The sequence below is a fragment of the Gallinula chloropus genome (assembly GCF_964237585.1).
Source record: "Gallinula chloropus genome assembly, chromosome: 6".
NCBI classification, from domain to species: Eukaryota; Metazoa; Chordata; class Aves; order Gruiformes; family Rallidae; genus Gallinula; species Gallinula chloropus.
Window position 1 is genome coordinate 9,789,750 of NC_140091.1, and position 16,547 is coordinate 9,806,296.

A 16,547-nucleotide genomic window follows, 5' to 3' on the forward strand; every position below is an offset into this window, starting at 1 on the left:
CGCTAAGCCCCAGGACAGTCCTGGGGGTGGGGAGCACCCATGCTAAGGGGCAGCTCCTGGGATGTGGTAAAGCTTTGTGGTCCAGCTCCTTTGCCTTGTGCTGGTTGGAAAGTGGCTGAGAAACTGGAAAGCAGGTAGGGTGCTGGGCCCATCAGAGGGAATTTCCTAAAATTGCTTACCCAAGGTCTGGGTTGCCAGAAGGGGCTTGGCTTGAAAACCACAGAGAGCAGTCATGCACCTTGAGGGCCTCTTCAGAAAGCTGCCTTTCCAGGGTCAGGGTGTCCTTGCACCTTCATGCTCTTTGATCTCCTGAGTGCCCTCATCTCCAGTAGGTACAATTTCACGCCCAGCACTAGGTTCCCAGTGCAAGCAGAGCTGCGTTACCCCAGGCTCAAAGGGCCGCACATGCTGTGGCCCAAGGGATAGACAGGATGGCTGAGCACTTCTAATTAATGGGCTTAAGTGCTAATTATTAGAGGTGGGTATAGTAGGGACAGTCCAGGCCTGGGTTTTGCAGACATTCAGCTTGATTAATTAGCTCTGTTCCCTGTGCTTAGCCACGTATGGCAGCAGCCAGGGTCCTGGGGAGACAGAACCTTGGGAGATACCCCCCCCACTCCAAACCCAGTGTGAGCTGAGCATGTTGCTTCTCTGCCTGATCCCACGGTGCTTCTCCAGCAGGCAGACCCTTTCAAAGTCCATGGTCTAAAAATTCCATTCCTGGACTTTGTTAAGGCAACTCTGCTTCAGAGCTGATCTTGCACAGCAGGCAACTACTTAGCCTGCATTCCTCAGCCCTCCTTAGGATAAGGTGGGAGACCCAGGTGTCTGTAGCTGGAGCACAACTGGAGAGAACTCATGAGCCGAGAGCAACTGTGGCAGGTCCTAGACTCATGGTGGGGAGACCCCCGCACCCTCTCAGCTCTACTCTGCAGTTCAGCTGCAGCCATAGGGCTTTTGAAATGGCTGGGACGTAGGCAGATCCAGCAGAAGATGGAGGAGGCAAGGAGGACACGGGATCTGGCCCTGGAGCGAATGGAGAAGGCAGCTCACAGGTTTAAACAAGAGGTAATGGGGCGGGGGGGAAGTGTGTTTGGGAGGAAGGGATTGTATATCGGGTAACCAAAGAAAGGGGGGAGTGCTGATTGATCCCACTGTGAATGCTGGTTAGGGCATATGCTTGTTTTGGATCATTACCTTTTTTTTGAGGGTGATCACCCTCCCTGATCACAGAAACATCTTCCGTAAAGACAGCGTAAAGGAAGAGTTTCTTAATACAAACCTGAGAACAAAAGATGGATCAGAGTTTGGGGCCAGCTGAATCAGCTCCCCAGACCTCCCTATGCTCTTTTCTCCTCATCTGTCCCTACTGCTGAGACTTTCTTCTCTCCTCCTTCTCATCTCTGCCCCTCCACAGGGACCTCTCTGCCCCATCATCCTCAAAGTAAAGGGCAGGAGGGGGTGGCTTCACATGTCTCCACAATCTGCACATCAGTAAATAAGACATTTTCTCCTGCCTGTGCCCAGGTAACGAAGCACCTGGATTTTAGGAGATCAGGTCCTTACTCAGGATTTGTTGTAAACCATAAGCAATCCCTGCTGCTCCTCCCATCCTTTTTTCCTCCTGTCCTTTTTTCCTCCGTTAATGACACCTTGCCTGTGAGTTAGAAGGGGAGGTGAGGGCCTGCGGGAGAGTAAACAGAGACAGGTCAAACCTCTCCTGCAGGTTCATGCAACTCTCCAGCCAAGAGGCATTTTTCTGCATGTTTTCATTCTAGTTTTATAGACTCAGCAAATTCCCTGTCAGCGAATTCCCCACCCCAGCACGTGCTGTGCTCTGTGGGGGGCCTGCGCTTCTACAGGGAACGTCTTCTAAAATTCACCATTCGGGATCATTGCTGGGCAGGTGTTAGACATGGGGATTTGCAGCCTGAACACCAACCTTTTCTGTCATTTGTGTCCCCCTGCGCCCAACTTCCTACCCTTTGCAGAACCCAGGCACCCAGACCACGCACATCCTCTCGCTGACAATGGTGGAGCTGGCAGAGAAGCTGAAGGAGGGGTCCCTGTCCCCAGAAAGTGTCCTCTACTCCTACATGGGCAAAGTGAGTGATGCCTCCAGCATGGGGGAAATGCTGTGGGGCTCATCTGCCATGGAGGCTTTCGTATTAAAAAAAAACCCAGCTCGTTTTGGTGAGAGAACAGGCAGTGCTGGGGATCACAGGTTGTCAGAACTGTGATGTCTGAAGGGTGGTTTATGGGCAAATAAGAAGGACAGAGGTTCAGGGCAGAAAATCATCCCAGCAAGAAACATCTAAAGTTTATAGGTAAGGTCTGGATGATGAATGCTGGTGGTTTGAGGAGACTGAATTTTCAGCTTGAAAACTCAGTTTAAGTACTGTTTCCTCCCTTCTGTCCATCCATTCACCTGTCTCTGTTCTGGAGAGGCTTTGGAGGTGACTCGGGAGGTGAACTGCGTGACAGACTTCATTCACGGCTGCGAGGATCAGCTCCAGAAAGTGAAGAAGCAGAAGGAGAAGGGGCTGCTCTATGGCATCCCCGTCAGCATCAAGGACCACATTAACTGCAAGGTGCGTCCCTAATTCCTCTGTCTCTTGGCCTGGGGCTGGGAATAGGCCAGCATGTCCCATCCTTCTCAGCACTGTCTGAGTTCCCTCTTACCAAATATTGTGGGACCAGCAAACCTGCCTTTCTTCTGATGAAAATCTCTGCAGAAATTTGTAACTTGCTCTGATCTGGTTTTCCCTGGGGTAGTCGGGTCCTGTTCCGTCTATGAGAAAAGTTAAGTGGGAACTTTGTCACAGGAGCCATCAGGACCTGTGTCTGTTATTGTCACAGCTCCAAACAGCATCTTTCCTGACACCTTATGTTCTTTGCTTTCCACCCCCAAGGGCCATGTCTCCTCTGGAGGGATGGTGAAGTTTCTGGGCCAAGTGAAGGAAGAAGACAGTGTCATTGTGCAGGTTCTGAAGAGCCAGGGGGCAATCCCCTTCGTGAAAACCAACATCCCACAGACGATGATAAAGTAATCACATGTTCACCTTTGTGAAAATGTTGTGAGATGTGACTCTTGCTGCCTGAGAGTGGGCCCGTGTGCACCAGCTCCCACCCTCTTTCAAGCTAATGATGCATGTTGAGTTAATTGCCACCCCAGTTCAATATGAAATTATTTATCTTACGCTTGATGCCTCTTCCTTCTTAAATCCAGCTGTCTCAACAAATCTACTTTCTACTGATTCTTCCCATGGGATTAATTCCATGCTCACCCCTGCATGGATGCTGTGTGCCCTGTATTTATGGTTTGCAGAGACAGGAGTACCTCACTCACCTGCTGATCTTCCTCCCCTCAGCTACGACTGCAGCAATCTCATCTTCGGCCAGACACTGAACCCTCTGAACCACAAGAAGAGCCCTGGGGGCTCCTCGGGAGGGGAGGGAGCTCTCATTGCAGGGGGAGGCTCCATCCTGGGCATCGGCTCGGATGTAGCTGGCAGCATCCGCCTGCCATCCAGCTTCTGCGGGCTGTGTGGGCTCAAACCCACAGCTGAAAGGCTCAGGTACATCCCAACATCTATCTTCTCCTTCTAGCCACCATTAAGGCTGCGAAGTGTCCCCACAGCACATCAAACTTTGCAGTAGCATCCGTGGCTTCCTGCAGGTTTCAGTTAGCACCCTAACCTGCCTGTTTCCTTGTGCCAGCAGGGTTAAGGGCTGTGTTGACGGCCTGGGGTGATCTCCATCTGTTAACACAGCAGAGGCTTATTCTACTGACTTATCTCCCTGGCCAGGATGCTGAAAGCAACAGGGTCATCTCCTTTTCAGATTTTTTCCACTCCTTGCTTTGCTTATAAAAACTGTCTCTAGTCCCTAGAAAACACTAAGTCTTTGTAGGACCTTTTGCCCTTCTAGATGTTGACTCGGGGCCAAATAGAAAGTCTGTACATTGCCTTACAGCAAGAGCTGCTACTGATCTGCTTCTCCTGTTCTGTTCCTAGCAAACTGGGTGTGGTTTCTTCTATCACAGGAATGAAATCAGGTAAGTCCATTCAGGTAGTATGCTACTACTGTGAAGCCTTTACTTCTTACATCTCCTCCTCCTGATGAAATGGCAGCAGATGTGCATGCTCAGTCATGTGTCTTGTGACCAGCCAAAACCAGTGATTGATTAGAGAGGACCTGCCTTGTGCCATTACCTTTTTGCAGCGTTTTTTCTGTTCTGGGTGGTGGTTGGTGTTAGCTGAATCTGAGGAGAACTGAAGCACTGCCTGTTTGGGCTGTGCAGTGTGTAGCAGTGAGACACATGAGACGCGTACCAAAGGCCTGGGATATTTCACTGGAGATGCTGCCAGGAGACTCTGCTGGCTTCAGCTGCTGCCAAGCAATATTGCTGTTGGCAGAAGGGCTGAAGTCCTCCCTCCTCTTGAGCGGGCCTTGTGCCTGCAGAATCCTGGCCTGGAAGGTCAGCCTTGGTGGATTTTATCTGCTCTGAGACTTGCAGATTGTTCCTGCTGGATCTCCTTGCTCGCTTCTTGCACATTACACTCATTTCCTGTTCCTCTTCCCTGACCTGATGGAAAATCTTCCATGCTGTGATCCTAACAGTAAGACAGCACTGTGAGATAGCACCAACCCACCTCCCTGCAGTGATGGGACCTCTGTGTTTGCAGTGACAGGGATGCTGGGGCCGATGGCGAGAGACGTGGACAGCCTGGCTCTCTGCATGAAGGCACTGCTCTGTGAGGAGATGTTCCACCTGGACCCCACCGTGCCCCCCCTCCCCTTTGATGAGGAGGTAAGGCTCAGAGGCAATCCCATGCCTCTTTTTGCCGAGGAACAAAGTGAGATCTGGGAAGGTTGCTGCCTGGTTTCATGTCTCAAGGTAGCACAGGAGCCAGAGGAAGTGTCTTCTTGAGCAGGAGGCAGCAGCATGAGCAACCACAAGAAGCATCTGGGTTGTCCTGCCCTACTGAGGGCAGCCAAATGCTGACCCTTTCCCCTCCTGGACATGTCCAAAACAAGCTTGTTGGATCCATCCTAGCCCAATCCTGAAAGGAGTTGATTTCTCCTGATCAGAGGAATTTACCCCTCACCCCTTTAATTAGAGACCCTGATTTAATGCTCACTGTCCTAAGAAATTATTGCTCTTTGCCATTAGCTCTCTGTGTCTGCCATCTCATCGTGTCTTTCTGGCTCAGGACCTGGATCCTGGGATCTTTCAGTTGTCCCTGACACCCAGACAACACAGAGCTGTTGCTGCCCTGGAGGAGTATCCCCTGAACTCTCTCCATAGCCAGGTGTCCCAGGCACGTGGTCTGTACAGGTGCTTCACATCCGCTCTCTCAAAGCTGGGACACGTTCACATTGTAGGAGGTGGGGTCACAAAGACCATGCCAAGGACCACTCTTGCAGGCCTGTACGTTGAACAACACAGCTTTCCACCAGCCCTACTGCTCCCATCATTCCTCCAACCCAGGAGATCTCACTTGCTGCCTCCATGAGCCCTGGGAATGGTCCAGTCTTGTACGTCTCCTGTGTGCAAGTAATGGCTCCTCTTCCCACAGGTTTACACCAGCTCAAAGCCACTTCGGATTGGGTACTATGAAGGAGACGGCTACTTCCAGCCCTCACCCAGTATGAAACGGGCTATCCAGCAGACCAGAAAGCTTCTCCAGGACGCAGGGCATACGGTGGGTTCTCATGTCTGTGGTTGTCTGGAGCTGTTATCCTGTTCCTTGCAGAGTTTGGACAAGTCACTTCCCATCTCTGCTTTTGCTGCCTGTAAAACAGGCAATGTCCTTCCCTGCTGCAAGGATCCTGAAGAGGAAGGCACAGGCAACAGTGTGTTTCCCAAACTGAAGCAATCTTGCTTATGTTCCTGGCCTAGCAGACAGGAGAATTGCCTTCAGATATCTCCAAGTTACTCTTTTATGAAGCACTGTTTTTTCCTTCATGTTTGATGTTCCTATAAACACCAAGCTCACCACAGCTTCCATGATCCCTCAGCTGTTAAGTGCAGTATGCAGATTTCTTGGTGGGTGGGTGTGAAGGTGGTTGGAGCAGTTGACACACCCCCCACCCCTCCCACTCCCCGGGACACTTTCTACCCTAAATTATTCTGCGGTTCCACCAGTGGGAATTTCTATAAAGGAGTTTTTCCAACAATGCAAATTAATTAAAAATATTTGGTGTTTTGAAGCCTCTAGAAGTTCTTCTGACCTGTGCCAGGTCACAATGTGTGTTAATGCCTTAGAGACAGGAAGTGTCAGTGGGCAGATGCTGCTAACCCAGATCCCTTGCTGTCCTACAGCAGCAAGGAGGCTTCCCATCGCTTCCCAATCACCTCACCAGTGAGTCAGGGAGGTTCACACAGGGCTCTGTTGATGGTTCCATCTTTGTCACCTCTTGAACAGGGCTGGTTTTCTTGCAGCTTGTTCCCTTTGCGCCACCCAAGATTGACTACGTGGTAGACGAGCTGTTCACCAGAGGAATTTTCTCAGATGGTGCTGCTCACGTGGTGGACTGCTTGTGAGTAAAGCCCCCTTTCCAGTGTGGGACATGAGACCTGGCACTGAATAGCTGGTGGCTGCATCAGGAGTGTTTATATTCTTGTGGGTGCCAACTGAATAGTGGGCAGCAGAGGAGCGATTTCTGGCAGGATGAATTTTGCATGAGCAGCAAGGAGCTCACAAGAGCAGCAAGGAGCTCACAAGAGCAGCTCTCACTCGTGGATGACACAGTAGGTAATAAGATACAGTGTGTCAGCGGTGCTGTGGCAACTGGTCTTGTGTGTGTAATTAACCCTTTGTGATGGGAAATGTCATACATGACACAACTTCCTCCAGAGGTGGAATGGTTTAGCTCCAGTTAGCAGCCAAATACCCACCCAGCTGCTTGCTCACTTTGAGGGGGGGATATGCCCAGGGTCGTACATGGCTCCATGGCTGGAAGGTGCTCCAGAGCCTTTATGGCACTGACAGCACAGGCAGTCCGGTGCTTCTTTCCCTAACTTCTGCAGTGAGCATTGACATCTGAGCATCTGAATCCCACAAGCATCTCTTGTTTCAGTGTTCTGGATTGAAACAGGCAGATTTTGTCTTCTAGCAGCTCCCCTTTAAGACAAACCCTGATTTGGAAACAGGACTGCTGCTGCTGTAGCTCCGGCACTGGTGGCTTGTCCTGACTTCTTCACTCTCTGCCCTTCCAGCAAAGGAGACCTCGTGGATCCCAACCTGAAATCCCAGTTCAATATTTACAGGCTTCCTACCTTGGTGAAAAGGATCTTGTCTATCCTTCTGAAACCCATAGTAAGTGTGTGGGCGTGTATCTGTGACGTAGAAAATCTGCAAGGTGAGGAAGTTTCTGCATGCTGCTCCCCTCTGAGAGTGCTGTGCTGCTCCATGTGAAGTGCCTGATGGGCTTCACAGTGAAATATATTTAAATACGCTTATTGCCTTAACCCAGGCTGAACTTAGGAAGTGGGTCTGACAGCTTTCTGTGTGAGTTTTGCATGGGGAGGTCAAAATATGAGCCGTTCTCAGGAACCCATGAGCCACACTGCTCACCCAGCAGTGGGTCTTGAGAGGGGATGCCACTGGCAAGGATCTAAACAGCATCCTCAGTTCCAGAGGATGCTCTCCATGGCTAGCAGTGTGGTCTAGAGGGCATGTGTTGTTGTGATTAAACTGTAAATTCATATGGGAGGAAAACCACTTCATTGGAAACTACATCTGCTCTTCAGAGTCACTTCTGCTAGGGCAAGAACTGTGTCCAAAATGCAGTCACATGGTAGCCAGCTATTTCAGCTGTTGTTGACTAATCCCAATTTTTTTTTTCCCTCCAGTACCCACGCATTGCTCGGGACCTCAACGCTCTCTGTGGAGTGGGGTAAGCAGCACTGAAGTAGCTCTAGAGAGAGGGGATGCACGTGGATGTGTCCACCAGTTCACGCAGGTAGATGCCAATTCACTGTGCAACCCCCTGTCAAGGGGCTGTGCAGCACAGGCTGAGCCAGATCATCACGTGTGGCCTCAGCACCACCTGGGCTTAGTACTGTGCTACCTAAGGGTATGCATCCAGGGATGGTTTGGGAGCTTGAGGATCCTCATCCTGGCAGGGCTAGGATGTCTCCTGGGAGATCAGCACAGGCAGATAGAGGCTATTTTCTACAGCAGGTGGATTCTGGTACCCGGAGCATCAAATGCCAAATTAATGTGGAGCTCTCTGCACATGAGTGCAGTGTGGTGTGAAGTGCCTGCCCCTCCAAGAGAGGCAGAAACACACCAAACCAGGGGCAAGTGCATTTAGAAGAGTGACATGACCTCTGCTGAGGTGCCAGAGCGCCTGGACGTGCTGGCAGGCTTTTAACACAGGCTGTTGTGATGTACCTGTGTGAGCCCAGTGGGGTCAGCTGGGCGATCCTATTGCTCGGTCCCAGAAAGATTGTGCAGTTTCCATAACAATGGGTTGCCTGTGCATTTTGTTAATTGTTTTCTGTTGCCACAGTCCCAAAGCTGATTAATTCTGCCACCTTTCCAGGTCTGCCAAAAACCTCTGGGATCAGCACGGAGCAGTGGCGGTAATATGGGGGGGGGGGGTGGGGTATTATTATTTCTTTTCCCCCCTTACTGAATATAGTGAGAGAGCCCCAAAGTTTCTTAGCAATTGCTTACAGCTCTGAGATGTATTTGGGGTTGGGAATGGATCATGTGTAAATAAAGCAGCTGGGTTTTTCTTTGCAGGGAGCAATAAGAGCTCAGAGCAACAGATGTTCATTTGAAGGGCTCTATTTACACTAAAGGATGGGGAGGAAAGATTATCCTTTGCCCTGCATTTTCTAAGCAGAAATGACACAAGAGCAGCCAGTACAGATGAGGCTTCATTTTTTTGTTCTTTCCCTCTCTTGGTGCAAATCCTTCATTTCAGACATTAGGTGCTATTGTCACTAGCTAAGACCACACTTGAGCTATAGAGCAGAGACCTCAGGAGTTGAAAATTGTAACTGAGAACTCTTTGGCTTAGGAGGATTTTGAATGAGTTCATTTGGGATCAGGAACAGAGGGACAGCACGTGCTCTCCCGAGCAACCGAGTCCAGTGCTGCACCCAGACCGATCAGTTCCTCTTTAAAACCAGCTGAGTTTTACGTTTTCTTTTGGTTTTGTTGGTAAGCTCCTCTCTTCCCTGCTCTGATAGTTAGAAACTTTCATATTTTCCATGCTGTTTATTCCTTTCCAGTTTATGTCCTTGAGCTTAAATAACGCCTCGCCCCTCTGGTATGTTCCACTGCCGCCCTTGTCCTTACTCTATTTATAGAGAGCAATCATATCCCCTTTCAGCTGGTGTTTTGCAAGGCTGAATAAGCTGTATGTTCCACAAGGCAGGGTCTGTGTTCCCTGGGACACCCTCACAACCCTCCTCAAGAAGAAACGTGCCCCCAGCCCACACCGCGCAGCCTCCATCAGTGCCAGTCACTCGATGGCCACGCAGCCCCACTTGCAGCAGGTCTGATAGAGCCCAGGGCAGAGGAGAAGCTACAAACCTGGCTGGTCCCTGGGCTGATGGGAGTGCTTGGGTATTTGTTATTTGCTTTTAGATGAAAACAGATTCTTTCACCCAACCTCCTCCATCCCCACAAAAAAAAAGCAAACCCCAACACCCAAGTAACAAACAACAAAACCCCACCAAAAAAAACTCCACAAAACCAAAAGCAAAACACCACAAACAAACCAAAAATAGAAAGAAAACTCAACATGGTTTGTCAGCCTCAGGGATATTTTGGATTGTTTTACTTCAATGAAACCATACTCACATTTTTTTCATCTACAGCAAACAAAAGCTGATTCAAAACTCTTTGGCTAGCAATTGGCTTTTCTCTCAGAACAAAAAAAAAACCAGGTTAGCCACACTGATTGTATTTCCAGGAAACCCAGCTTATTTGTTGAACTCCTAGCAGGAAGGATGTCAGGCTGCAGATAAAAATTCAGGTCAGACTAGAAAATAGCTTTGTGGCTGCAGCTTTTCTGAGACACATGAAAAACTCTTAAAAAGATAATTAGGGGTAAGAAAGTTGTGTAGAAGAGTGCCTGGGCCACAAGATAAATGTGTCCCTGCAGCCAGAGCATGGCTGCAGAAGCAGGCACACTGTGGTCCATCTCTGTATGTTTGTTAAGACAAAATGGGACAGCTCTTTGAGGATGGATTAATTCATTGCCTGATGTTCAGCACTGCTGTGGAAAAGCAGGGTACAAATCTCTCTTGGATATATAGTATGAGCCTGAAGCTGTGCCTCCTGCATTTTGAGGGGTAAAGACCTCAGGCTTGCCTAGCTGTCCTTGCTGCCTCTTTTCCTGTGTCCTGATGTAGAATGAAAGAAGGCTTCATGAAAATATGTTGAATTCATCTCTTCTAGATTCCTCTACCAAAACAGCCAAAGCTTTTAGGGAATTTGACATTTTAGTCAGTCAGACGTAATTCTTCAAACTATCATTCATCTCCTATTTGATAAGATTCAAACAGAACTGTTCATGAGAAAGATTGGGTTAATACTCAAAGAAATCAACTCTGAGATGCCCCCCTAGCATTACTGTCTAGGTCTGGGCAGCACACGGTACTCTGGCAAGAAAGCCAAGAGTGGAAGAACAAAATCCATTGGCTCTTTCAAAGCATGGCTCAGATTTTGATGTTTCAGTTGTATCCATGAAGGGTTTTTTTTCCCCCTCCTTTTCCCATGCTGTGGGCATTCTCCTGCCACTGCTGTCAGATGGTTTGTCATCTCCTGTGTCTTTCCCTCTAGGCTTACCGCACTGAATTCATTGCCAAATGGAGGAAGCTGAGGCTGGATGTGATTCTTTGTCCCATGCTGGGACCAGCCTTTAACCATGGCTACGCTGGGAAGCTATTTGGTAATCTCCATTGAGATGCCCCTGGATGCATCCATGGTGGTGTTTGTGGGCAGAGCTGGAGCAAGATAGTTTGGTCTCTTGGACACTCCCCAAACCATGTGTGGTGCCTGCTCTTCCCTCTGGGGAAGAAAGCAAAGGAGAGGTCCCCTCTGGGTGGGTCTTCTCATACCCCCACCTCATCTAAACTACAGGTGCTTGGATTATTATGGGGCAGCATTTAGCAGCATATCTGTCCCAGTCATTCCCGGGTGAGTTTTCCCTGTATTGCCTGTCCTGTGGAAAGCCCAAGAGCTACTCTTTCACCACAGCATGTGCCTGTGAGAATAGTTGACAGAGGATGGTAGACCTTAGCATAAGGCCAGGTTCTTCTAATGTGGCCATCTGACGTTTCCCAAGACTTGGCAAATAGCAGAAAGTCTCTGTTGCCTATGACTTGGGGTTTTTATGGCTTCCAGCAGTCTCCCTGTCTCTAGAAATAGCTCTTTGCAATCCAAATATCCCCAAGATGGTGTTACAGAGCAGGACATCTGGATTATATTGAGAAGATAGCTGGGATTTATCCCTGGGGTATGGGAGACATAGATGTAGGCTCTGTCAGAATCGTATCAAATGCTACTCTTCTCCTGGAGTAGATCTATCCTTCACCTGACTGACAGGCTAAGATATGGGGCTTTCTAGTCTCAGCAGCCATGCAGCCCTCAAACAACCTCACCAAAAGTCCCTTTGAAAGCATCAGGGTTCCTCTGTTTCTTCAGGTCCAATCACCCCAGCCCACAATTCCTGCAACTCAAATGATCACCCAAAAGTCATTGCTAGCACAGCACACTGAATGGGACCATTTTTCATGCTCTGTGTGATCTTTTCCAGCTGCAACCTCCTACACCAATTTATACAACGTCTTAAACTTCCCTGCTGGGGTGGTGCCGGTCAGCACGGTCACAAGAGCTGATGAAGAAGAACTGAAGCATTACCGAGGGCACTATGGGGACCCTTGGGATAAGAGGCTGAAAGAGGTCAGTGGGGAGAGAGTTTAAGTCTTAGTAGGAAGCTACAATGGGCATGGTGACACCACTGGCACTTTGTCCTAAAGCTTCTCTGCATCTCCTGATGAGAGTGGGAGCTTGTTTAGTAATGCAGCTGCACATACCATGCTTTGACCCTGAATGTAGTGCAGCTGGGCTGCTGCACACTGGCCTGATGCTTGTCCCCTTGCACGTCTTTCTTTTGTCCCTCCTCCCATGTTGCCCAAAGACAGCACTCCCTCATGTGTCACCCCCAGTGCTCTGACTCAACACCATTTTTGCAGGCTGTGGCAGGAGCCGTGGGGCTGCCGGTAGCCGTCCAGTGCGTGGCCTTGCCGTGGCAGGAGGAGCTTTGCCTTCGGTTCATGAAGGAGGTGGAGACACTTACTCATGGCACGAAGAGAAGAGCGTGATTTCTTGGAACCTGCCTTCACTGTGACAGCTTTCCATTCTCTGACCTTCACTCCAGCTTCCTTCTGCCTGAAGCACAAGGCAAAGTAGATTGAAGCCTGCAGGCTCTGAATCTGGAAATAAATGCTGCTTAAAAATAGTCAGCAAAAAAATCATCTCTGTCCAAATTGTCCTCCTTTGTTAGGGTTAAACTGAGTAAAAAAAAAAAACCCACAAAAGAAAGGACCAAAGGAGTGCAGTAACTACAGTGTAATGCTGTCTGTGGGCAGGAGCAGATGTTTGTGGGAGAGTATAGCCCAGTAAAGGCAGGATCCCCTCTCTGGCTCTGACACTGGTTGTCTAAGATTTTCTGATAAAGACTTGCAATCAGCCCAGCATTTTTAGTATCTGCTAAGAAAGGTCTCCTTTGTGAAGCTGGGCGGGGGGAGCCCTTCCTGAGTTCCTTTACTCGATCTTCACACCAGTGCCAGTGAGCTCCCTGGTTTAACTGTGCAGTGAGTAGCAGAAAGCTGAATTGTCTTTGTCTAAGCATAAGCTGTGTGAAATGGTGAATGGGCTGTCTTCCTGCCTTCCTGCCTTCCTCTGGTTCCTCAGTGTTTCTTCCAGTTAAGCAATGGTAGAAGACGGTTGCTGGAGGTTGGTTGTGGGTTTGTAATGTTTTTTAGGGTTTTGGGTTTTGTTTTTTTTTCAATTGCTGATAAGAACTCAGGGAAGCCTGAGTTTAAGCATTGTTGTGGCTGGGTTTAGACTGTTCGTGCGGTTTGGTGTTTCCGGTGTTACCGTGACAATTGTGTGCAGTTTCTCAATGTGTTCTTCGCTCTCACGGTAAAGGAAGGGGCAGGAAGGGAAGGTGGGGGGTGATGAAGGAGACTGAAATGCTTTGAATGAGCAAGTGTGCCTTGAAATGAGGCATCAGTGTTAGTGATGATCTGTGCCTTCTCCAAGCGCTGGGGCTGGAGGCAGTATTTCCCCAACGGGGAGAAAGATCCACAGGAGCCAAGGGGTGACACCACTCTTGTTATTTATCTGCCTCCCTGGGGCTCTGGAAGGATGCTGCAGTCATCTAGCAGCTGCCCCATGGTCACAAGCAGGTCTGAGTCACAGAGTGAGTTCTGGCTCCTCTGTTTGGCTCACCACCCTCTGTTCAGCATGGAACAGGGAGGAGATCCACAGCACAGTGCTGCTCCCAGAAGACACCCTGTCCCTGCAAGGTTGCTGCTGGGTGGCACCAGCCACAGAGCCCCTGCCTGATGGAAGGCTGCAAAATTACAGTGACTATCTCAGAGCAGGAGGAAAGCATATTTAGCTGTCCTCTAGGGAAGATAGGAGCTGACCATAAGAGAGGTAACCTCTCCAGGTGGTCCTCCTGGCTAGGAAGAGCACTGGGAGGCCTGGACATGCACAGACCTTGTTCTTCAGGGAAAGAACAGCATCCTTTGCTCCTCTACCCCTCCACATCTTTGCAAGTCTGAACAAAGTGAGAGGGTCCTATTTCTAAAAGGAATTTCCCCATGCATGCTTGTGCTCTGCATTCCAGCTGCTCTTTGTGGGTGGATCTGGAAGGGATTTACTGTTGCTTCCACACTCCCCTTTCCTGCCAGCCACTAGATCTCAGCATCCCACAGCACCCGAAGGGATGTATGTCCTCACTACTATCCTGCAGATACTGAAGCAGAGCATATGGGTGCTTTCAGCCCTGGTCTGCAGCTTAGCTGGAGCTTTCCTGGCACTGAGGTGGATGATGTGAGAACAGGTCCAGAAGAAGGTGGAAAAGGCATCGGGGAGACAAGATACAGGTTTGGACCAGCTGTAGGAGTCTGTTTAGGAATTTAAAGACCACCCAAGAGCCTCAGCTTGGCAGAGAGCAAAGAACCTTGCTGAGTGAAATTCAGGGTCTTTCTTGAGGCAGGTTATCCATCGTGTCAGTTGGCACTGCTGCAAGAACGTGGAGGAAAAGTGGAGAGGGTGAGGCTGAGAGCAGCCTGGCCAGCTCAGGCACTGCAACTCAGGGAGGGAAAGACCCTTTTGTAAGGCATAACTTTAGGTCTCCAGGAGAGTTCTTCCTCCAGACCTCCCCTGGGCTGGTGAGAGAATGTTGGCTCCTTCTCACACCCACCAGCACAGCCCCACTGTGTTGTGAGCCCCTCTGCAGCCCCTTCCCCAGAAGCTGTTGGCTCAGGGCTGTGCAGCCCCTCAGAGACCTGCAGCGTGTGTTTGCAGAGTGCTTGTCCAGCCACCTGGCTCTGACTGAAGTCCAGGCTTTAGTCTGTCTCAGAGAATTAGGTAGTAACACTGCTTGGGCCAAAAGGGCTTTGTCTGCACCTGTTTCTCTCATCTCTAGCACAATATCCTGGCTGCGGTCTTTGCTGGGGTAGTTTCACTAAGAACTGAAATCTGTTCTACTCATCCCGGGTTTCACTGGCTGGGCAGTTAAATAACTGAGCGAGGCTGAGTCATCAGTTAACCCAGGTTTGTTATTTATTATTCTTATACTAGTATTACCTTATTTTGCAGGGCTTTGTTTTCTTTACTTTGCAGGTTAGACTTTGTATAGTCACAACATCGGGAGCAAATAAAACTCTCCAGCAGAACCCATACTGGCAGAACATGAGTTGTTAGGACAGGTCAATCAGTCCCTTACAACATCCATAGCAAATGGAGCTCTCTGTGACAGGAAGGGGCAGAGAGCACTAAAAACACCTGTGCTCCCAGGGTCCCAGACTTTCATTTCCAACAAGTTTCAAGGGAGGAGGTAGCTGAAGTAACAGTGGGTTTTTTACACAAGAATAGGGTTAGTACATCTTTCTGAAACAGCTGTTAGCTGCACAGATCCTTGTTTCTCCAAGCACAGCCTCAATCTGCTCTATTCATCCTTTTTTTTTCCCCCATTACTGTCCTGACTTCGCTCTAAAGTCACCTGGCTCCTCACTTGCCCTGCTTGCCCATGGTAAGACCAGTACCTCCTGCTGTAAGCTTTGCACCCATCCATGGAGCAGCTGAGAACATCCCAGTCCTTCACCATCAGCTGTTGAAGTCTCTGCTGTTACTTGGTGGGGTCAGACCTGTGCAAGACACTGAGCATGATGGAAGAAGTAGGAATGCTCCTGGACTTCTGGTGAAGAACTCACAACTCTCTGCAGCATCTCTGCCGATGGTGTCTCTTCCTTGCTGAAGAAACTGTAAGTAGGATCTGTACAAGCCACTTGGTTGTGGAAAGGACCAAGGAAGATAGTGGAATGCCCACAAAAGTGGGAAAGAAGATGGGATGGTCAGGAGAGAAAGCAGCTCCCGCTGCCAGAGGTGTGAGGGTTGGAATGGGAGGTCTCTCTCCCCATCCTATTGTAGTTTACTTGGGAAGAGCCAGCACGGTCCTGGCTCACCAACATGAAAAAGGGTTGATAGAAAGAGACCCTCACCTCTCAACTGATGTCCTCAGTGGTTAGAAAGGTGCAAATTAAGTAGCAGCAAGTTTCTTACCAGCTGTTATGTTCTGTGAGTGTTGGTGGAGTTGGATTGGAGTTGAGGAAAGTCTCATGCTCCCAATACATATTCCAGGCTGAAATGAGTCAGAAACTGGAGAGTTCCCAGAAAATATTTTTTTCAGCCCTCTGAGCCAACTGGAACGACTTCTCCAGAGGGGACCAGCCCATTTCACTTTGAATTCAGCATTTTGTGAAATGTCTTTTAAAATTCTTTCAGAGCAGCATAGCTAACATACCTCGCTTGTAAACTGTTTTGGAAAAGTGCATCACAACCAAAAGCATTTGGTTCCAAAAACCAAAATGAACATGAGACACAACTGTCAGGACTTGTTCTTCGTCATTTCAATCACAGTGGAGTCAAAGCAGACTTCAAAATATTTATTAACAATTTAGAGGGGAGGCAGTTTAACTATTGAAAATTTCTGTTAAAATCCAGGCTGCTTGAGAGCTGAAGTCACTGACAACAGCAAGTCAGCACAGCTTTGGTTTTGCAAGCTCATGCTGGGGACAGGAAAGGCCCATCTGATTTGGTCTAACTGCCCGCTTTCTGTGATGGCCCAAAGTGAAGGAGATGTCGTGGATACTGTGATGAAATCCCAGAGCGGCTGCTACAGGCTCTGAGACCCTTCTTGTGCAAAGGGAAGAGGCTTCCATCTTAACTCCACAGTGAGTTTGACCTTGGGCCTGGATCCATTCAGGCGAGAAAAACAGT

The 16,547-nt window shown here is 49.2% G+C and overlaps 1 protein-coding gene across 1 annotated transcript; it reads left to right on the forward strand.

Moving 5' to 3' along the window:
- Positions 1-858: 858 nt before the first annotated feature.
- Positions 859-12,479, forward strand: LOC311193650 (vitamin D3 hydroxylase-associated protein; the record flags this gene model as incomplete). The annotated part of the gene is made up of 15 exons (XM_084266552.1): positions 859-1,068; positions 1,992-2,105; positions 2,448-2,591; positions 2,913-3,046; positions 3,372-3,578; positions 4,017-4,057; positions 4,689-4,813; positions 5,583-5,708; positions 6,449-6,546; positions 7,226-7,325; positions 7,862-7,905; positions 8,557-8,596; positions 10,812-10,920; positions 11,788-11,933; positions 12,227-12,479. 15 exons carry the CDS (start codon positions 859-861, stop codon positions 12,353-12,355), a joined length of 1,767 nt encoding a protein of 588 aa, XP_084122678.1. The 3' UTR covers positions 12,356-12,479.
- Between the last annotated feature and the right edge of the window lie 4,068 nt (positions 12,480-16,547).